The sequence below is a fragment of the Schistocerca gregaria genome, chromosome 2 (assembly GCF_023897955.1).
Source record: "Schistocerca gregaria isolate iqSchGreg1 chromosome 2, iqSchGreg1.2, whole genome shotgun sequence".
NCBI classification, from domain to species: domain Eukaryota; kingdom Metazoa; phylum Arthropoda; class Insecta; order Orthoptera; family Acrididae; genus Schistocerca; species Schistocerca gregaria.
The window spans coordinates 191,482,680-191,506,494 of record NC_064921.1 but is presented as its reverse complement, the minus strand read 5'-3'; the positions used below and the strand labels follow the sequence as shown (position 1 = coordinate 191,506,494).

At 43.7% G+C, this 23,815-nt stretch overlaps 1 protein-coding gene across 2 annotated transcripts in view; it reads left to right on the top strand.

Moving 5' to 3' along the window:
• LOC126336659 (neither inactivation nor afterpotential protein C) overlaps positions 1-23,815 on the top strand; it is a 340,870-nt gene that overhangs the window by 199,183 nt on the left and 117,872 nt on the right. For both annotated transcript variants that reach the window (XM_050000600.1, XM_050000597.1), the window contains exons 17-18: positions 4,381-4,670; positions 18,889-19,038. In XM_050000600.1, the coding sequence (XP_049856557.1) occupies positions 4,381-4,670; positions 18,889-19,038 (440 nt within the window). The remainder of the gene's footprint in view (positions 1-4,380; positions 4,671-18,888; positions 19,039-23,815) is intronic.

Here is a 23,815-nt window from a genome sequence, read left to right as displayed (position 1 = left end):
TGGACCTTCGCCTCCACGATCGCCTGATCTAACACCAACTGACTTCTTCTTCTGGGATGCAGCGGAAGCAACTGTCTATAAAAACCGTCCAAAATCCATCGATGAATTGAAAACTGCAATATCCACTTTCACTGCTTCTGTTACAGAAGAAATGTTACAACTTGTGTTTGGAAACAAGATTAGACGAAAATTAGTTGCGTATTCAACAACAGGAGGGACACTTTCAACATTTAATGTGAAAATTTGTATGTAGAAACGAATATTCAATAAATTAATAAGTTGTATTTCACTGAGTTTCATTTCGGTATATTCACTGAGGCATACGGCACGCGCGGCTAATAATCATACGGCACTGCGGATAGACTTTTTGATCACCCAGTAGAACCTAACCACACTCAAGCAGTAAAAGGTTGCAAGGACAATGTACCAAACGATCTTTGTCAAGGACATTCAGAATGAATTTTGCGTGGTTCGTTAATAAATTCTGAATATCATTCCCTGTTCCTACATTCTGTTGTTATATTTCGATTTTCTCGCAAGAAGGACGGTCCCTCATAACTTCAGGTACCAAACTCTATAGCAGACAGCTCTTACATAACACCCAATTTTGGCGCTGATGTACAAGGGGAGTTTAATAAACAACACGAAACATTTTTTTGTTCTGAGAGGAGGCTGATATTACTCAGGATTCCAATACATCATATTATAGCCCACACTTTTGAATACAAAACCCTAACTTTCAACATAATCTCCATTCAGTTCGATGGCCGTACGCCACCTTACCGATAGGGCGTTTAACGAACGAGGTGGCGCAGTGGTTAGGCACTGGACTCGCATTCGGGAGGACGACGATTCAATCCCGCGTCCGACCATCCTGGTATAGGTTTTCCGTGATTTTCCTAAATCGCTCCAGGCAAATGCCGCGATGGTTCCTTTGCAAGGGCACGGACGACATCCTTGCCTAACCCGATGAGACCGATGACCTCCCAGTTCGGTCTCTTTCCCCCAAATAACCCCCCCCCCCCCCCTACCGATAGGGACTTTATACCCGCATGTTACTACTCTACTGTTCGACGGTGGATCCAACGTCCTGCTGCATTAACAACCTCTCCATCATACACGTACTGCTTCCCGCAGAGTGCTTCCTTCGTTGGACCAAATAGACGAAAGTCGGAAGGTGCGAGATCCGGGCTGTTGGGTGGATAAGGAAGAATAGTCCAATGAAGTTTTCTGAACTGCTCTCGGGTGTTCAGAGTTTGGTGAGACCTTGCGTTGTTATGGAGAAGTTCGTTTGTATTTCTGTGGCGCTGATGTCGTTTCTTCAGTTTGGTAACTGATCATTGTCCCATGAAGGATGGCATCAAATAGAATAACCCCTTCAGATTCTTAGAATGCCGTCGCCATGACTTTACAGGCTGAGGGTGCGGCTTTGAACTTTTTCTTCGGAGGAGAGTTGTTGTAGCGTCTCTCCATGAACTGCCGTTTTGCTTTACGGTTCGAAGTAATGAACCCACGTTTTATTGCCAGTGACAATATCCGGCAAGTAATTGTCACGATCAGCCTCGTAGACGCAAGCGATTCCGCACAGATGGTCCTTCGTTGCTATTTATGGTCTTCCGTTAGGCGTCGAGGAACCCAACGGATACACACCTCTCAGCATCCCACACAGTGGACAAGTGTATCAGCTCTTCCAACAGAGACGACCACTTAATCAGCGAGATGTTTGACTGTGATCCATCACCTCGAATGAGAGTGTCCGCACGTTCCAACATTGCTGGGGTCACAGCTGCGTGCTGCCTGCGGACAAGCGGGAGGTCCGACAGGTTTGCGAGGCCTTGCTGCGATGTTGACTGACGCCTCGCCAAACGGCTCACCGTGCTTTTGTTCATTGCCAGGTCTCCCTAGAATTTCTGCAAGCGCCTATGAATATATGCGATTCACTGGTTTTCTGCGAACAGAAACTGAGTGTGAGCTCTTTGCAGGTTCAAACCTGCCTCGGGCATGGATGTGTGTGATGTCCTTAGATTAGGTTTAAGTAGTTCTAAGTCTAGGGGACTAATGACCTCAGATGTTAAGTCCCATAGCACTTGAGCCATCTCAACCATTTTTGCCCGCTATAAACGCCATTTTGATGGCTACTTGTAGCGCCACCATCCATCGCAGCTTCATGAAAATATAGCGTTTGAAGCGGGAATATTCCACCGTGTCCCACAACATGCTCCGCATTTTTCAACCGAAATTGGATGAAAAAAAACTGCTGCATTACATTTTGAACGCCCTCATGTAAACCAATTCTTACCACTTGTGACAGGTGAGACTCAGTAGAGGAATAAGGTACCAGTGGAATAACAGAAGACTCGCTTGCCACGAGCAGTCAACTGAGACAAGAAAGTCGACTGAATCTACGTCTGCATGGATACTCTGCAAATCACATTCAAGTGCCTGGCGGAGGGTTCATCGAACCATCTTCACAATTCTTTATTATTCCAATCTCATATAGCGCGGAAAAAAACGAACACCTATATCTTACCGTGCGACCTCTGATTTCCCTTATTTTATTATGATGATAGATCCCTCTGTAGGTCGACGTCAGCAAAATATTTTAGCATTCGGAGGAGAAAGTTGGTGACTGAAATTCCGCGAGAATATTCCGCCACAACGAAAATCCTGTATCATTTCAGTGACACTCTCTCCCCTATTTGGCGATAATACAAAACGAGCTGCCCTTCTTTGAACTTTTTCGATGTACTCCGTCAGTCCTACCTGCCAAGGATCCCACACCGCGTAGCAGAATCCTAAAAGAGGACGGATAAGCGTAGTGTAGGCAGTCTCTTTAGTAGATACACTACTGGCCATTAAAATTGCTACACCACGAAGATGACGTGCTACAGACGCGAAATCTAATCGACAGGAAGAAGATGCTGTGATATGCAAATGATTAACTTTTCAGAGCATTCACACAAGGTTGGTGCCGGTGACGACACCTACAACGTGCTGACATGAGGAAAGTTTCCAACCGATTTCTCATACACCAACAGCAGTTGACCTGCGTTGCCTGGCGAAACGTTGTTGTGATGCCTCGTGTAAGGAGGAGAAATGCGTACCATAACGTTTCCGACTTTGATAAAGGTCGGATTGTAGCCTATCGCGATTGCGGTTTATCGTATCGCGACATTGCTGCTCGCGTTGGTCGAGATACAATGACTGTTAGCAGAATATGAAATCGGTGGATTCAGGAGGGTAATACGGAACGCCGTGCTGGATCCCAACGGCCTCGTATCACTTGCAGTAGAGATAACAGGCATCTTATCCGCATGGCTGTAACGGATCGTGCAGCCACGTCTCGATCCCTGAGTCAACAGATGAGGACGTTTGCAAGACAACAACCACCTGCACGAACAGTTCGACGACGTTTGCAGCAGCATGGACTATCAGCTCGGAGACCATGGCTGCGGTTACCCTTGACGCTGCATCACAGACAGGAGCGCCTGCGATGGTGTACTCAACAACGAACCTGGGTGCACGAATGGCAAAACGTCATTTTTTCGGATGAATCCAGGTTCTGTTTACAGCATCATGGTGGTCGCATCCGTGTTTGGCAACATCGCACATTGGAAGCGTGTATTCGTCATCGCCATACTGGCGTATCACACGTGATGGTGTGGGGTACCATTGGTTACACGTGCCTGTCACCTCTTGTTCGCATTGACGGCGCTTTGAACAGTGAACGTTAAATTTCAGATGTGTTACGTGGCTCTACTTTTCATTCGATCCCTGCGAAACCCTACATTTCAGCAGGATAAAGCACGACCACACGTTGCAGGTCCTGTACGGGCATTTCTGGATACGGAAAATGTTCGACTGCTGCCCTGGCCAGATCTCTCACCAATTGAAAACATGTGGTCAATGGTGGCCGAGCAACTGACTCGTCACAATACGCCAGTCCCTACTCTTGATGAACTGTGGTATCGTGTCGAAGTTGCATGGACAGCTAGCTGTACCTGTACACGCCATCCAAGCACTGTTTGACTCAATGCCCAGACGTATCAAGGCCGTTATTATGGCCAGAGGTGGTTGTTCTGGGTATTGATTTCTCAGGATCTATGCACCCAGTTTGCGTAAAAATGTAGTCACGTGTCAGATCTAGTATAACATATTTGTCCAATGAACACCCGTTTATCATCTGCATTTCTTCTTGGTGTAGCAATTTTAATGGCCAGTACTGTACATTTTCTAAGTGTCCCGCCAATAAAACGCAGTCTTTTGTTAGCCTTCCCATAACATTATCTGCGTGTATCTTCCAATTTAAATTGTTCGTAATAAAAGACCTTTAGGTAGAGGTGAGCGGCGGCAACTGACGAGCACGTTCTCGCTCCACAGAGGTTCAACACGGAGTCTCGGGGGCAGTACTCGCAGACGCGACGCATGCGCACGGCGGCGGCGGTGTTCCGTGCCGTCAGCCTGGAGCTGCTGAAGAACCTGTCGGTGGGCGCGGGCAGCGGCGGCACACACTTCGTGCGCTGCCTGCGAGCCGACTTGACGGGCGCGCCGCGCGGCTTCCAGCCAGAGGTGGTGCGCCAGCAGCTGCGAGCGCTCTCCGTGGTGGACACCGCACGCGCGCGCCAGAGCGGCTACCCGCACAGGATCACCTTCGCAGAGTTCATCCGCAGGTGAGTCCGCGGGTGCTCAACACAACTCTCTGGCCGTTAAAGAGCATTCCACCACCTTCACACGTTTGGAATTTCAGTATGCACACATCCTTATGCATCAGTAGCTGGCAACCCTACTTAGTCCCCTTTTTACTCATACAAACTTTACATCAGAAAAGAAAATTAAATAAATCCACTCACAGTAAAACTGCAAAGGAATTCAGCCTTATGCTGGACTCTGTTTTATAATGTGGTTTCACCCACACGTGTTTCAGCATTTTTGTACTATCTTCAGTGGGTTTACTATTTATTTTCTTTCCGAATAATAATTGTTGTTACATTTTAACCTCTTCTTTGGCTTATGTGAACTCTTATCACAAAAGTATTTATATCTGCAAAAGGAGCTATTATTATGTGTCACATATTTTACATTAGTCTGCATGCAGAACAGAGCTGAGATACACACTGCTCGCGAGGGAACCTCCCCATAGGACCCCCCTCAGATTTAGTTATAAGTTGGCACAGTGGATAGGCCTTGAAAGAGAAAACACAGATCAATCGAGGAAACAGGAAGAAGTTGTGTGGAACTATGAAAAAATAAACAAAATATTGAAACTGAATGGTCTATGCGCAAGATAGGAAACATCAAGGATCCGGTGAGCTCAGGAGCGCCGTGTTCCTTGGTTAGTGTGAGCAGCTGGCAACGAGAGGTCCTTGGTTCAAGTATTCCGTCGAATGAATTATTTTCAGACAATTATTATCTGCCCGTCCGTTATGCTTTCATCACTTTTTTGGGAGTGATTATCACATCCACAAGAAAACCTAAATCGGGCAAGGTAGAAGAATATTTTTACCCATTCGCCAAGTGTACAAGTTAGGTGGGTCGACAACATATTCCTATCATGTGACGCACATGCCGCCACCAGTGTCGTATAGAATAAATCAGACGTGTTATCTTGACCTATGACCTAGCGATCAACTGTTTTCGGTTCCCATTGGAGAGGCACGTCCTTTCGTCTACTAATCGCACGGTTTTGCGGTACGGTAGCAAAACACAGAGACTAAACCTATTACAGTGAACAGAGACGTCAATGAACGAACGGACAGATCATAACTTTGCGAAAATAAAGAAAGAAAACTATGCACTCGAGGGAAGTATTGAACCAAGGACCTCTCGTTCCACAGCTGCTCACGCTAACCACGGGACGACAGCGCTCCTGAGCTCACACTGCCCTTGATTGTGCCTTTCTTGCTCATGGACTACTCAGTTTGTACATTTTACTTATTTTTTTCATAGTTCCACACAACTTCATCCTGTTTGCTCGATTGATCTGTGTTCTGTTTTTCAAGGCCTATCCACTGTGCCAACTTATAACCAAATCAGGGGGGGGGGGGGGGGGGGGGTGCGATGGGGAGGTTCCCTTGTCAGAAGAACTACGCGAACATAATTTTGGGCGTTTTGCAGAGCGATATGAAGTGGGACAAGCATGTAATGGCAGTTGTGGAGAAGGCGGATAGTCGTCTTCGGTTCATAGGTAGAATTTTGGGAGGATGTGGTTCATCTGTAAAGGAGACCGCTTATAAAACACTAATACGACCTATTCTTCAGTACTGCTCGAGCGTTTGGGATCCGTATCAGGTCGGATTGACGGAGGACATACATTCCTGGAAATTGAAATAAAAACACCGTGAATTCATGGTCCCAGGAAGGGGAAACTTTATTGTCACATTCCTGGGGTCAGATACATCACATGATCACACTGACAGAACCACAGGCAAATAGACACTGGCAACAGAGCATGCACAATGTCGGCACTAGTACAGTGTATATCCTCCTTCCGCAGCAATGCAGTTTGCTATTCTCCCATGGAGACGATCGTAGAGATGCTGGATGTAGTCCTGTGGAACGGCTTGCCATGCCATTTCCACCTGGCGACTCAGTTGGACCGGCGTCCGTGCTGGACGTGCAGACCGCGTGAGACGACGCTTCATCCAGTCCCAAACATGCTCAATGGAGGACAGATCCGGAGATCTTGCTGGCCAGGGTAGTTGACTTACACCTTCTAGAGCACGTTGGGTGGCACGGGATACATGCGGACGTGCATTGTCCTGTTGGAACAGCAAGTTCCCTTGCCGGTCTAGGAATGGTAGAACGATGGGTTCTATGACGGTTTGGATGTACCGTGCACTATTCAGTGTCCCCTCGACGATCACCAGAGGTGTGCGGCCAGTGTAGGAGATCGCTCCCCACACCATGATGCCGGGTGTTGACCCTGTGTGCCTCGGTCGTATGCAGTCCTGATTGTGGCGCTCACCTGCACGGCGCCAAACACGCATACGACCATCATTGGCACCAAGGCAGAAGCGACTCTCATCGCTGAAGACGACACGTCTCCATGCGTCCCTCCATTCACGCCTGTCGCGACACCACTGGAGGCGGGCTGCACGATGTTGGGGCGTGAGCGGAAGACGGCCTAACGGTGTGCGGGACCGTAGCCCAGCTTCATGGAGACGGTTGCGAATGGTCCTCGCCGATACCCCAGGAGCAACAGTGTTCCTAATTTGCTGGGAAGTGGCGGTGCGGTCCCCTACGGCACTGCGTAGGATCCTACGGTCTTGGCGTGCATCCGTGCGTCGCTGCGGTCCGGTCCCAGGTCGACGGGCACGTGCACCTTCCGCCGACCACTGGCGACAACATCGATGTACTGTGGAGACCTCACGCCCCACGTGTTGAGCAATTCGGCGGTACGTCCACCCGGCCTCCCGCATCCCCACTATACGCCCTCGGTCAAAGTCCGTCAACTGCACATACGGTTCACGTCCACGCTGTCGCGGCATGCTACCAGTGTTAAAGACTGCGATGGAGCTCCGTATGCCACGGCAAACTGGCCGACACTGACGGCGGCGGTGCACAAATGCTGCGCAGCGAGCGGCATTCGACGGCCAACACCGCGGTTCCTGGTGTGTCCGCTGTGCCGTGCGTGTGATCATTGCTTGTACAGCCCTCTCGCAGTGTCCGGAGCAAGTATGGTGGGTCTGACACACCGGTGTCAATGTGTTCTTTTTTCAATTTCCAGGAGTGTAGAAGCAATTCAGAGGCGGGCTGCTAGATTTGTTACTGGTAGGTTTGATCATCACGCGAGTGTTACGGAAATGCTTCAGGAACTCGGGTGGGAGTCTATGGAGGAAAGGAGGCGTTCTTTTCGTGAATCGCTACTGAGGAAATTTAGAGAACCAGCATTTGAGGCTGACTGCAGTACAATTTTACCGCCGCCAACTTACATTTCGCGGAAAAACCAGAAAGATAAGATAAGAGAGATTAGGGCTCGTACAGAGGCATATAGGCAGTCATTTTTCCCTCGTTCTCTTTGGGAGTGGAACAGGGAGAGAAGATGCTAGTTGTGGTACGAGGTACCCTCCGCCACGTACCGTATGGTGGATTGTGGAGTATGTATGTATATGTAGATGTAGATCTGCCACACTCCATTGAGCAATAATTCAAGATGAGTTATGTTACCAAATTATCCCTTTATCTTTCACAAACTAGGTACACAGCAAAACATCATTACATGCTCAATCGTTTACATAAAAGAAACTGAAATTTTCGACAGGTATCGAAAACAAAATGGAGACAATCTTTCGTCTCATCATCCTGGCTGCTTTCCATTGGGCTTTGAGAGCTTCAATAACGTGTATGCCCTCTATGAGCTTCTATCACTACCTGATACTTATCTGGCATGCTCCATATAAGTCCAGAAAGATCACCCTGTGAGATCCGTTCCCAATCTTCAATGAGAGCCGATGAGAGTCTGAAGTGGAACAAGATGACCACGAACACGTCTGTCGAGCATGTTTCACCTATACACGACGGGCTTAGGTCGGGACTCGTCGTCGATCAGTCCATTACTTCACTGTTCGGGCTTACAAGACATCCCTTTTAATGCCCGCTACATGGGCCCTAGCTTTAGAAGGACTTCGGGACCACCACAAAATGCAGCAGCCGCCACAAGGTCCAACAGGATCTGTTCAATACAATGCCTAGTGGTAAGATCGCCATGGACAAGAACAAGATCCATATGGCTGCCAACACTGACACCTCCCCGGAACACCATGGAACCTGTATCAAAATAGATTTCAAATGTCGGACTTTGATACACGTGTTCCCTTAATTCTTCTGAACAGTGTATAGCACTGACTTGAGAGTTTATGTGTTGTTCATTTACAGCATGTGTAAAGATTTTGGTTTTATAGTAAATTTGGAATTTATGTGTATATATACTGGATGCTTATAATTAAACTTCCCTATTTAACACGTTAGAACACGGAAATTAATTACTGTACAAGTATCAAACTCGGTAGCCTTAATGTCCAGAGTAATAGATGCATGATTTCCGTGCGTCACAGCGCCACCGTCCAGTCCAACTATGGCCATCAAGTGCCGTGATCAGTCATTGTGATTCATAGTCTGGCACACCGGACCAGTCGCATTGCACTTGTTGACGTGTCAACATGAACCTGGACAAAAGGAGCAGGGCATTATTGGTGAAGCTCTACTATTAAAACAACAGTAATGCTGCAGCTACACTTCGAGAATATAGCCGGCTGAACGGATTACGGAAGGGTCCTCTTTCTCCACCTGCTGTGCAAGGCATGATGAAAAAGTTGGAATCAACTGGAGAACCGGGCATCGCTCAAGGAAGAGACGGACGACCGGCTGCACCACAGGAGCTTGACTAAATCGCTGTTGCTATGGCAGACAACCCTGCGCGCAATTCCCGATCGCGTGCGCTTGCTGAGTGACGACAGTTGAACATCCCGTGGTCCACTGTACGGAAGGTGCTACGAACTATTCTCAAATGGTATCCGTGCAAGATCCATATCGCAGAGCAGCTTACAACACAGGACGTGCAACGACGTGTTGACTTAGCTCTCCACTTTTTCGCAAGGACTAAAGTTGACGAGGGCTGACCCTCGACCATCCTATGGACAGACGAAGCTGATTATTCTCTGATAGGTGAGGTGAAAACACAGAATTGCCGAGTGTGGGCATCTACATCTCCAGTCACTGTGCATGAAGTTCCTCTGTGTAGTGAATGTGTTACCATTTGGTGTGGCTTCATGGCTGCCTCTATCATTGGCCCATTCTTTTTTGAAGAGGCTGGCGCTCAGTGACCAAAGACGTGCAGTGTCACTGGCCGGTGTCAGTGCTATATGCTCCCCCAGCATGTCAGACCCGCCCTACAGGAGAGAGACGCATTGAACTCAACAGTTTTCATGGAGTATGGGGCCCGATCGCAAATTGCTCGTGAAGTTCACCTGCTACTCCGAAACACATTTGGAAACGATCAAATTATCATCCAATCGTTTCCAAATGCTTGACCGGCGCGACCACCCTGAAGGGCAGGGTTTACCAGGGGAACATTCACACAAGTGCTGATCTGAAGCGCAGCATACCAAGAGAGGTAGCCAACATACCTACGGACAAACTTCGTTCTGCTTCGCAGAATGCAATCCTACGCTTTTCCGACTCTTCTGGACTCTAACGGACGCCACGTTGAACCCCTTTTGTTGCAGTAATAGTACCAGTATGTAAGGGTATGATGTACCGTAGCAGCACATTACAAGTGTTTCAGTTGAATTGGTTCTGCATTATTTCTCTTCCCCCTGTCATTGACATTAATGCTATCAAGTCTGGTCATTGTACGGTAATTAGTTTCCGTTTTGTAAGGTTTTAAATGGGGGAAGTTTAATTATAACCACACAGTACATTTATTTAGATACCTCACATGAAACTAATAGTTGTGTATGCTGGTAGCTTTAAATCTGCTGTACAGTCTACAGATTGTCATCTGCAAAACAACAAAACTTTTTTTTTTCTTTTTTCCGTTCATTTCCAACTGGAAAATATCTATACATCGCATTATTTAGTGTGTTACATAAGGTTTATGAAGTTGTATTGCTTTTACTTCTTTTGTTGTTGTCGCTACATATGCATTCTGTATGACTTGTTAGCCAAGCACAGAGTTTCTGCCGCCATTTCGTGTTGTGTGTTCATATGTTTCGTGGCGTGTTTGTTTCGGATGAGGCACGAGAAATTAACGTATTGTTAAAGCCTTTGATGCCACAAGATGTCGGGAGGACGACGGTTCAAACCCGTATCCGGCCATCCAGATTTAGGTTTTCCGTGATTTCCCTAAATCGCTCCAGGCATTTGCCGGGATGGTTTCTTTCGAAGGGCACAGCCGATTTCCTTCCTCAGCCCTCCACAATTTGAGCGTGTGCTCCGGCTCTAAAGACCTCAATGTCGACTGGGCGTTAAACACAATCTTCCTTCCTTCCTTCTTTGCCACAAGCGATTATCTGAATATAATGTAAAACCCAACTTAAGTTACTTTAAATGTTTTTAAGGTAAAAATGCAATAAGCAAATAATGAAGTAATATATTTAATAAATTCGTTATAATATTAATTTAACACAAAACTTGACTGCAGGCAATATTATTTCGCCTCCCCTATTCCTACCCCCTCCCCTCCTCTCCCCCGCCCCCCCTCCACACATTGTAAGGAGTGCTAGGATGTGCTAGCCCCACAGTACTTTTTTTTTCAGAATAGTAAGTCATATGTGTACCAACTATTCCTGAAATGGCTCAGAGAGTTCCAGAGTTATGACTTACATGTCACACTAAGGGGCTAAATGTCATCGCACCCATCACTAGGTATCCTAGTAGCCAGAGACATTCTGGATTCAGTTCTCACATCACTCGCTTTCGATTATTCGTACATGTCATCTATTCACACCCATGCCTCATCCCCGAGAGTGTTAAGAATATCTCAGCCCTACAGTTATTTTTTTCTGTTGGTAAGTAAGGTAAATGCCTTTGTAATGAAGCTGTTCTTAAGCTGTGCTGGAACACACACACACACACACACACACACACACACACACACACACACACACACACAAACGTGGGGGAGGGGAGTGATGTCACCCAAAATTTGCATCACATTTTTTTCGTGAACGGTTCAGTACACTGTAAGGAAGTTTTCGCCAAATGAAGTAAGTAGAGAGCAGATGATTTTGTTGTACTTGTCGAAACCAGAAAAAAAGTTCTACAAAAGTATGTCTGAAAACAAATATTTGCTGAGAGATGGGCCAATCCTCTGTTAGCCATCATTTCTTTGTAGCCTACAGGAAACAGAAAATGGAGTTTGCCGCTTCGTGTATAAACGACATCCATTGTCTTTCTGATGGGATATTGCTCTCCAATAGCATAGGTAATTTTTAGCGAGCCGCGTGGAGTGGCCGGGCGGTTTGAGGCGCCATGTAAAGGACTGCACAGCCCCTCCCGCCGGAGGTTCGAGTCCTCCCTCAGGTGTGTTGTACTTAGCATACGTTAGTTTAAGTAGTGTGCAGGTCTAGGGATCGATGACCTAAGCAGTTTGGTCTCTTAGGAATTCACACACATTTGAACATTTGAATTGATAGCACAGAAACTGGTAATACACAGCACTCATATTTCCCATAAAGTTTAAGTCCATATGAGCCAATCACCGACAATTCTTGCCCACACATTGGATGCTTTGCATCCATAATCACTCGAAGATTTGTGTCTGCCCACACATGACTTTATGGTAAATGTATTACTCCACTATGTGTGAATGCCACCTCATCCACAAATAAAATATAAGTGTTGAACTGTGGATCATCAAAACACCAGCTTAGAATCCATTGTTGGGACTGCAGTCTGTCGTGGTGGTCTTGTGGCCTGAGAGGTGTGTGCTACAGATCATCTACCAAGGTGACATTCATCCATGCACTGAACACTGAGCGATGTTGTTCTGGCTCAGTCTGTAGTACACACATGGTGCAGTGGCTGGTGTGGTCCTTGATGGTATTGTTTCTGACTGGTTGTTGTTTCCCAACACTGAACTGATGAGTAATTGCTTGAATGTGGCATGACCGTCTCCAATTTGCTAAATGGGACAGAACCACCAATCATGAACACAATGTTGTCTGTGGTGTTTACAAAACGTATTGTTCAGTTGCACACATGCATGTTGCCCCGGCACCATTCCTAACAGACGAAAGAATCCTGACCAGATAGGCCAGCCTGCTGCCTGTCCATTTCCAATGTGGTCAAACCTAGCAGTATCCGTCGTCGTCTGCTGTCTATGTTGTGAGCTACTCCACGCTAGCCATCCACCCGATGTTGGTCACCTGGCTTTGTCTGCAACTAGCTGCCACCTCTGCCATCTGTTCTCCTTTGGATCACTCCTAGGCATGATGCTGCTGATGCCTGATGGGTTCCATTCGGCTGGGGTCTCCTCCCATCTGTCATCAAACGACTCCTGGATGTCCCTGAGGAATCCCCGACTGGTAGCCTGCACCTGTCAGTAACCCACACCTTACCCACTGCAGAGGGCTGGTGTCTGTCCATTGTTTGACGTAGCGACCCACTTGCAAAGGTCGGTGACACAGCGACTATACTGAGACCAACTTACTGGTTTCTGGATCTGTGCAGTGCCGACACACTGCCTTCTTTATGCTGACGTGGATTCTGCTGACCGAGGTTGAGGCAAATTGTTGAAACCCCACCAACCACTACCGCACGAGCTCTTGCTATATAAAGAATGTTGTTTATATATGGCTGCATTTCCGATTGCATGGCCGCTGAGGAACTACTGTGTCATACACGTCGTCCTACTCGCAATCCCGAGCTGTCGTCCTGTTATTTTAAGTCTCAGTGACTGCTGGACCATGCTGACACTTATGGGGCCGCCTACCTGTAACAACTGGTGACAGAAGTATGCCAGCCTGCAACAACTGGTGCCAGAAGAGCCAGCGATGTCGACCAGTGTCGTGGGTCATTATTGCAGCGTGGTGAGTGACGACAAAATGTTATGGCTGTTTGCTGTTAGAGAGGGTAGAGGTCCCTGGCCAGTTAGACTGGCAATTAGGTTCAAAGTGTGGTTTGTGAAAAGTGACTCTGGAATAGATTTGTACGACCTCAGAGAAAACACCAGAGAGACGTATGTGCGTATACGCCCAGTCACTTGTATGCAGTGTAATTTGCTGGGACGTAATGCCCCCTGTGCTCAATCGCCACCTGTAATTTGTTTTAAATAGACACATCAAAAAAAGTTTTTCATCACGCTGGTTCCCAGAACTCCTGAAGATAGACATTGACTGTGGATATTGTATCACAGACACAGTCCCTTTGACTGCTCAGAGATGTCACTAACCCCCCAAAGATGTAAACAACCATGCAGGAGCAGCGCCTATTAGACGGAGGGGGTCCGACAGCCGATCAGTTCCAGTCATTCCACCAGGAAGGAGGTACACGGTCTTTTGTATCCCGCGTGGGTCTGCACCTGAGATCTGCAAAATAGGCCAAGTGAAAGAAGCGAGTAAGAGTGGGTGTGGTAAAGCACTTCAGTACTGCGTCCCCATTGTTACTTTGTGCCAGGAGAAGTTCTCAATTAGGGAAGTGTCCAGGAGTTTCGGAGTGAACCAAAGCGATGTTGTTCGGACATGGATAAGACACAGAGAAACAGGAACTGTCGATGACATGCCTCGCTCAGGCTGCTTAAGGTCTACTACTGTAGTGGATGACCGCTACCTACGAATTATGGCTCGGAGGAACCCTGACAGCAACAGCAACGCCATGATGTTGAATGATGCAATCGTGCAGCCACAGGACATCGTTTTACGACTCAAACTTTGTACAATAGGCTGCATGATGTGCAACTTCACTCCCCACGTCAATGGCGAGATCCATCTTTGCGAGCACAATACCATGCAGCACGGTACAGATAAGCCCAACAACATGCCGCATGGACCGCTCAGGATTGGCATCATGTTCTCTTCACTGATGAGTGTCGCATATCCCATCAACCAGACAATCGTCGGAGACGTGTTTGGAGGCAACCCAACCCCGTCAGGCTGAATGCCTTACACACACTGTCCAGCGAGTGCAGCGTGGTGGAGGTTCGCTTATGTTTTGGGGTAGCATTACGTGGGGCCCACATATGCCACGGGTGGTAATGGAAGGCGCCGTAATGGCTGTACGATACGTGAATGCCATCCTCCGACCGATAGTACAACATATTGGCAGCATATTGGCCAGGCTTTCGTCTTCATGGACGACAAGTGGCGCCCCATCGTTCACATGTTGTGAATGACTTCTTCAGGATAACGATATCGCTCGACTAGCGTGGCCAGTATGGTCTCCGGACATGAACTCTATCGTACATGCCTGGGATAGAATGAAAAAGGCTGTTTATGGAGGACGTTACCCACCAACCATGAATTTACGCCGAATCACCGTTGAGGAGTGGGACAATTTGGACCGCACTGTGGACAGTGCGCCACGACGAATACAGGCATGCATGTTTTGGAGTGACTACAGGTAGCTCAATAATCGTATGGTTATTGACTTACATCCATATGTAACAGAAACCCTGGAGAATTTTGGACAGTGTAAGTACTTTTCTATCAGATGGTTGTAGAATAGCTATCATCAGTTGAAAGCAGCACCAGAGTTCCAATCCAAAACGGCATTTACAATTCCTTTCGGGCATTACCAGTAGCCCCACATGTCATTTGGTTTCAGGAAAAGGACAAATGCATTTCAGTGTTTGTTGGATGGAGTGTTGATGATGAGTCTCCAAAGCAATGTATGTTGTAGCTGTAAGCTATAATTATTTTTTCCAAAAGATATGGAAGATGTGAAACAATTAAGTGAGTTTTTCAAGAGATTATGCACAGCATACCTGATTCTTAGTATAGCACTACACAGGAGATAATGAATCACAATGGTTACAGACAGATCAGGGACTACTAAGAATTACTGCCAATTACACCATTATTGGACTTACCAAATTAGAAAATGAATTCACTGTGTACCATAACATCCATATACAGGCATATTAGTGTGAGACTGAGCAGAGTATTTCAGCAGAACATATGGCGGATTAGCATGGGATGTTGTCACTGTAATTATTCAACAAGGTCTGCACAATGTTTCAACACAGTTTAGCTTGCTGAAACAGTGAACTCAGCGGTACGGTACCGACCAGTGCAGCAAGGGACAAGGCAGATTTCCATACTGAAAGTGGCAGCAGTGTTTTAAGAGATGTAACTGACAGTGGAGCACAACAAGTGCACAGCTGCCGACTATAAGTTCTGGTCATTTTTATGATAGACTTGATCTCAGTGTCGCAGCCCAGCCAGGATGATGAGGCTGTGGTGAATAAAGACGCCGTATGGACCGGGTAGCAGAGGTCAGCTGTTCGAGGCCATGACATGGCAATAGTTCTTCCCATTGTGTCTCTCCTCTGATACAGTGCAATGGCGCCGCTGGCCACAACATGAAATGTCCAACGACATGCCCAGCTCCTGCCTGGGGAGCAGCAGGTTGCTTCCCATACACACCGACCACCATCCACCACTGTCAGAGAACCGCTGTCAGGCAGCACATTGGGCCATAGCAGCCACAGCAGTGACATGTTTGCACGGCGTCTACATCCCTGGCTCACATAGTGAAGCCACTGGCACGGTATAGTACTGTGTCAGCAATTTGGGGTGTGCAGGCAGTCAGCCCGGTTGAATTCTACATCTACATACATACTCCGCAATCCACCATACGGTGCGTGGCGGAGGGTACCTCGTACCACAACTAGCATCTTCTCTTCTTGTTCCACTCCCAAACAGAACGAGGGAAAAATTACTGTCCTAATCTCTCTTTGTGGTCTTTCCGCGAAATATAAGTTGGCGGCAGTAAAATTGTTCTGCAGTCAGCCTCAAATGTTGGTTCTCTAAATTTCCTCAGTAGTGATTCACGAAAAGAACGTCTCCTTTCCTCCAGAGACTCCCACCCGAGTTCCTGTAGCATTTCCGTAACACTCGCGTGATGATCTAACCTACCAGTAACAAATCTAGCAGCCCGCCTCTGAATTCCTTCTATGTCCTCCTCAATCCGACCTGATAAGGATCCCAGACGCTCGATCAGAACTCAAGAATAGGTCGTATTAGTGTTTTATAAGCGGTCTCCTTTACAGATGAACCACATCTTCCCAGAATTCTACCAAATACGCCTATCTGCCTTCCCCACAACTGCCATTACATGCTTGTCCCACTTCATATCACTCTGCAATGTTACGCCCAAATATTTAATCGATGTGACTATCTAGCGCTACACTACTGATGGAGTATTCAAACATTATGGGATTCTTTTTCCCATTCATCTGCATTAATTTACATTTATCTACATTTAGAGTTAGCTGTCATTCTTTACACCAATCACAAATCCTGTCCATGTTATCTTGTATCCTCCTACAGTCACTCAACAACGACACCTTCCCGTAAACCACAGCATCATCAGCAAACAGCCGCACATTGCTATCCACCCTATCCAAAAGATCATCTATGTAGATAGAAAACAACAGTGGACCTACCACACTTCCCTGGGGCATTCCAGATGATACCCTCACCTCCGAGAACTCTCACAGTCGAGGACAACGTACTGGGTTCTATATTACTTAAGAAGTCTTCGGGCCACTCACTTATTTGGGAACCAATCCCATATGCTTGTACCTTAGTTAGGAGTCTGCAGTGGGGCACTGAGTCAAATGCTTTCCGGAAGTCAAGGAATATGGCATCTGTTTGATACCCTTCATCCATGGTTCTCAAGATATCATATGAAAAAAGGGCGAGTTGCATTTTGCAGGAGCGATGTTTTCTAAAGGCGTGCTGATGCATGGACAGCAAGTTCTCTGGCCACTGATCCAATGTATTGAGCAGTCCAGATGTGTCAATAAAAGAATTTGTTACATTATTTGCTACATTATTTCTCTAGACTGCCAATTGTCTCCACCATCCACTCACACCTTCCTGGCACATTGCCCCACCCTGCACCATAGGCAACTATAACAGAACTGAGCTGTGTGTTAACTCAAGATGAATAGGGGAGGGAACATCTGGTTTCATATGAGTCATGTCAGTGTTAAATAAGGTGGAGAGGAACTATACTACCATGAAGAAGGAAATGTTGATCCTCATTTATGGCATGACATACTTCTGTTGTTATCTATATAGCAATAATATCTCACACAGCATTTGAATGGTTGCTGCGGTAGGTCAGTAGATTAACACAGTGGGCACTGAAACTAAGAAAATTTGATTTTGAAGTGATTCATGAACCTGGTAAAAATCAAGGGACGGAATGTAGCTTAACAGGAAAGTTGATATATTACAGAGGGCCAGAGAGTGATGGTCCTCCCTTGGGGAGTGGCAAAATACTGAAGCTGCAGACTGGGACTCCAAACCATTTACAACATAGCCACAGATCATTCCACACAACGTTTTATGGAAACAATGAAACTTTGGCTGTGTGTTGTAGCACAGTCAGGTTGCAGAAGGAAGTGCTAAAACAGCCACACGATCATACACTATCCAGTCATGGTGATCGTAAGACTACAGAATGGCATATAACAAAGAATTACTGCAGATGTATGCATAGGCAGGAAGTGGAAAAATATGTAAAAAACTGTGTACCAGGCACACAACTGACTGAACTGAGCCATCAGCTTATTCCACTGCAAAGTTTGCCATAAGGTAGTAAGGCTTTTTAAATGATTGTGCTCAATTTCCTGCATTATTCTTCACAAAAACCAGCAGGGAACTGCTTTATTTTCACAATAATTGACCATTTTTTGCAAAACAGAGTAATCCAACTATGAGCTGTTTAACAGATAATGGGAATAAACTATGGCATCCTATAGTGGACCATGTATGTTTCAGACATGGGGTTCACCAATAATGTAACCAGGCATTTATTTATTTTCTCCTTCCCCCACCCCCTCACCTGCCACCCCCACCCCCCACCTCACAAACTAGTAGTGTTTTATAACAAAATGTTATATGAAGTCCTAGAAAAATACCTGCAACTAGTCTGTTAACAATAATAGCATAAATTATGTTATTCTCTGAAAGTGTTAGTTCAGCTATAAAACTGAAAACTGATTTCAGATCACAGTTCGACCTGCCTGAAGTAGATTTTTATCAAACTACTTCAACTAATCTCAGTGTGACTTCATCAATGAGGCCATTGTCCATTCCTTATCCAATTGCCATACAGCTGAGTTAGTATTTCATCTTTAATATCTTTGATGTTGGCATATTATGGCATCAACAAAAGACATGTATTTTGATATTGTTTGGATTGTTATTTTTGTTTTAGATACAAGTTTCTGGCATTTGATTTTGATGAAAATGTTGAAGTCACAAAGGACAACAGTCGCCTGCTGCTAGTGAGACTCAAAATGGAAGGCTGGAAAATTGGCAGAACCAAAGTTTTCCTAAAATACTACAATGAAGAATACTTAGCCAGGTATGCTTTACTGTCTAACCATGTTCTCACTAAAACCTGTAGTATAAGATGCAACTATATAGGAATGCTAATTCAGAAAACTGAACTCAAAAGAATTTATTGAAATAGAGAAATGATAACAAAACGCTTTAATTTAGTAGATCTGATGAAACAATGCTGTATCATAGTAAGATAAACAGTATTAATGACTCAGTTAAATGAATGCACACATAATAATATTGTGGGGGAAAAAGTAGTGCAATATTCTGCAGAACGTTTGATTCCATCTAACTTTAAAGGTAAAATTAAGTCAATTTTCCAGGAAATATTATCTTGCAGAACTGGGTTTGGTACACAGATTTTTATTCTGCTAGCTTTATATCATGACTGTTAGTGAATGCAGTTGAGACAGTAGTATTAAAGGAAAGTGCAACCGAGGGAAGTGGAAATGATGTTGTGTTAATAGCACAGTGCCATTACAAAATTGTTGCCAAAAGCATTGCACAAAAGAAACAGTGTTGTAGCTCCAGATTGTTTGAGACTTCACTAGAACTAACCAGTCTGAAAGTTGGCAATGAGGAACAGGGGAGACAAGCACACTGCAAGATGAGGCAGATTAATTACAGAGGAGGCTACTTACAGAAGAAGCTTCTACACAGGCTGAAAGACATTCTTTTAAGCAGAGTGAATAATAATGCTGTAAAGAAACAACAAGTGGTGAAACAAATTATCAGACATAGAAAATTTACAGAATGTGCTGGCTTTTGTCCCTATTTATATTTAGCTTCCTGAACAGTATCTAATGAAAAAGAAAACTAAATAAATGACAGGTGGCAAGATAATTTTGTAAGCACACATTTATGGATGTAAAAAGTGACCAAAAACACCCAAAATGATAACTAAATAGCTGACTTTCTGTTGGTAATGGATCAGCAAATTGAAAAGTTTCCTTAGGCTGGGATCAAATACTTGAAAGTCAATTAATACACTGTACTTAATAAAGTTACTGAGTTCAGTAATGCTGTAATAAAGATTCTTGAAGTTATCAGGTAATGGCCAGTATGGAATCTACAGAAAAAGAATCAGTGAGTGAATTCATTGAGCATATACTAAACTTATGTGCATTTTCCTATGTTTGGCTGTGCTTAGGATTGCTTTTGACATATTATTAGCATTTTAATTATTGAAAAAGAGTGAGAATCTGGTGGTATCAAAATTTAAAGAAGTGTAAGGTCCTAGCTGTTATCTTTCAAAATTACAAAAATATGGTGTAAAATCATAAAGAAATTATATTTCCAGATACAGAGTAAGTGCAAGAATTATCTCAAGAACAGAAAAGAAACATTTGATGGAAGTGTAAATGATATAGTGTATCACAAAACAATAGCACTTGTGCATTAAATCTGAAGAACCAGAATGAAAAAGAGACAAAGACAATTACAATAATTTAAACAACACAGACTATAAAATTAAGAAACCAGATGGTTAATCTTATAATTAAATATGAGAAATGGGACTCATGCTGAATAAATGGGAGGGGGAGGGAGGAAGAGAGAAAAGTGAAATAAGTTGGAGACTAAGCTACTGGTTACATGAAAATCATAAAATGAATTAAAAACAAATTACAGGGTTATATGCTCAAAGAAATGTATAACTTGTTGGGTTATTAAGACATGAGTGAGGTAAATAGGAACTGTCCACTATAAAATTTTAAATTATACATTGGGTGTTCTAATTTTATCACAGGGGAGAAACTGAAGAAACAAATGCTCACTTTACACAATGTATAGAAAATTAATGAACAAAAAATAGATTGGCTTCAGATATTTTTAATGAATCACACCAACAATAAGTGTTAAAACATAATTGTGAAACCTACAACAAAAAATAATCAACAGATCTCAAGAAATTAGCAAATTAAGGGTTCAGATTTTTGAGTCTGAAATAGTGCATACATGGAAAACTGAGAACCAGATGAGAATAGTAAATCATTCTGTGCATACCTTACTAAAAACATCTTGAGCTGGGTTAAACATCTACAGATCATATCATACTTATTTCTTGCCTATACGCTGTTGATTCATGTTAGATCAATAGTTATAATGTCAGTAAATTAACAAGAGAATTCAATTACAAATGGGTCTACTTTCTGTCTTATATGACAGAGCTACAGATTTCCTTAGTCTTTAGTGAGTATAAACCACAATTTATGCACCTCATGTACATAAATGCATTTATATAACAGTAATTTCTTAGAAATTGTGTTTTAACACCCACCAGCCATCATACATACTAATATATTCAACCTTAAACATATAACAGCAATTTAACAGATGTCAGTAAAAATACCACACAATCAAAGAAAAGAAATACAAGCTGAAAAGGAGTAACTCAGTGGTGATTGCCCTCGAATATATGTAGGACATATTTTCATGTGTTGAAACTTCCCACAGAAACAATACATGGGCAAAATAGACAAGATTTCAGATGTCTCATAAGTAAGTGGAAGGCAATGTAAAGAACAAACAGAAAAGCTGAAATGCACCTAGAACAGTAAGATACACATGATTATATCTCCATTATTTTCACAAGACATGATAATGTACAATTAGCTGGAAGTACTCTTAGTCACGAAGGAAATAACTCTTCTGCAATTTCCTGAGTATTTAAGAAATTACATATTTTAATAACTGTTATCATGAAATATAACAGTTCCATAGCCCAATCTTTAATGTATCATGTCATTACACAAATACTGAGCAATTAAAAATGTTTTGTAACATTTGAAACTTTATTGACGTATTGATTGTTCCATAAAATCTACTGGAAATTTATGGATTCCCATAATTTGCTGCCAAAATATTTTGATCCAGAGTTTTCTATTGAATCTCAGGAATAAAATGGAAGATGTGCACTGGCTGTAACTGGCTGCAAAATCAAGCAGAAAAATTCAAAGTATATACAAAGCAGTAGTGTGAGCTCCTCTAATTAAGCCTCTAAGATCATATCCACAGTGTAAAAATAAACTGCTGTTCTGGTAATACTTGCACAGGTGCACCTTCACCAGAAATTAATAGGTTACATGGAGAGGCCACCATTGTAAAGGTTGACATTTTCTAACTCAAATCAATCATCCTTATTGACTGAACTCCCAGGAGCATGTTGGTTGTATACAAAACTGTGTCTTTTGATGACATACAGCACAAACTGGTTTGTTTTAGCCACTAGTCTCAGCTTCCCTACTGGATGCATGTGTAGTGTGGTGTATCAAATCAGTAGTATGACATTATCTGTGAATACATCTGCCATGACTAAAAGATATCCAGCACAAATAAAAGATAACAACAGAATAATGAAACTGTTTACAGTTTTAAAACAGGCACTATTAACATTGCTTACTTGATTTGCATAAATAAATATGTGACATATTTGGTCACTATGGTGATGACATTTGATAGTGGCTGTGGCAAAAATGGGTTCTGTGTATCATTGGCTATGGCTAACCTGGAAACCAGACAGTTATGGTTAACTTCCATAAGAATGTTGTCAGTGTGCATAGCAGCAGAACCAAAGCTAAGCCATGCTACAATACTGTCAGCAGTCATTTTGTCCATTTCAGAGTAAAACATTTTTTTTGTCTTCTCTCTCATTTATTGTAAGACATATTTTAAATTTCCCCTTTCTTTTATAAAATGTTTAGTTCACTTATAGTTTACATTTCAGTTTTATGATGCATTTTCCCATGTATTTATGCCAATAATATTCTTTATGATGTAGTTGTAGTGTCATGACAGTATTCACAAACAGCTTTACTTAAAGACGAAAAGTAGGCTGATGTTCCATCATAGTGAAAATGTATGATAAATGCAGGCCATATCTCATGTCTGCAGCATTTTATCATGGTTCCTACATCTGCAGTAGCTGAAAGGAACTGATAGTTCAGTCTAGGTAATGGAGAACCATTGTTACATCGAACAGTTTCTTCTGCTGCCATGCACAATGACAGTCATTGCTATGAGAACCACACATTTGTCTGGTATGATATCCATCTTTGCCAGTGATTCACAATGACTATTGAAAAGATCCACCTTTTCCCAGCCAATACAGCCACCAATAGCAATTGTCCTCACCACACTGACTAAATAAAAACAGAAATGCAAACAAGCAATGTAATTAGCACTTTTTCATAATTCATATTCTTCCAAATGTGTTGTTAAGTGTAAAACTTGTTTGTTAGCTTTATGGTCATATTTTAAAATTGTAATTGGTTTGTGTTTATCTTTTATTATACTAGTTGAGCCCTCTCTGATATATTTCTACTCCACATTTTATCAGATGGATGGAGCATATCCGTACATAAACCGCTTTTCTGTTGCTGGTTAGTGACAGTGCTGTCTTGTACATAAGATACTACACCCATAATGCTGCCTACTCTGCCACATCACCCACTGTAAAGCTTACCTATGCATTTTCATTCTTCATTGCACTGTGACATGGCCCATTTTATTCTTCTATTTGATAGTTGGTATGAAGATAATGTAACTGAAAGCAGTCACCACGAATAAATAAAATAAAGTGACTTCAAGTGGTTCAAGATTAGATAGTCATACTTACTTAGCTTTTCTGTGACTTGTGTCTATAATTTAAGGGAAATGCCAGGATGATGCCTTCAAAAATGGATATGATGTATTTCTTTCCCTATTTTCACTCTAATTGAGCATGTGCCCCACATGTTATTTCCTATTTGTCTATGGGATGCAAAACTCTAACCTTTTTTTTACCCTTTCATGCAAAACCC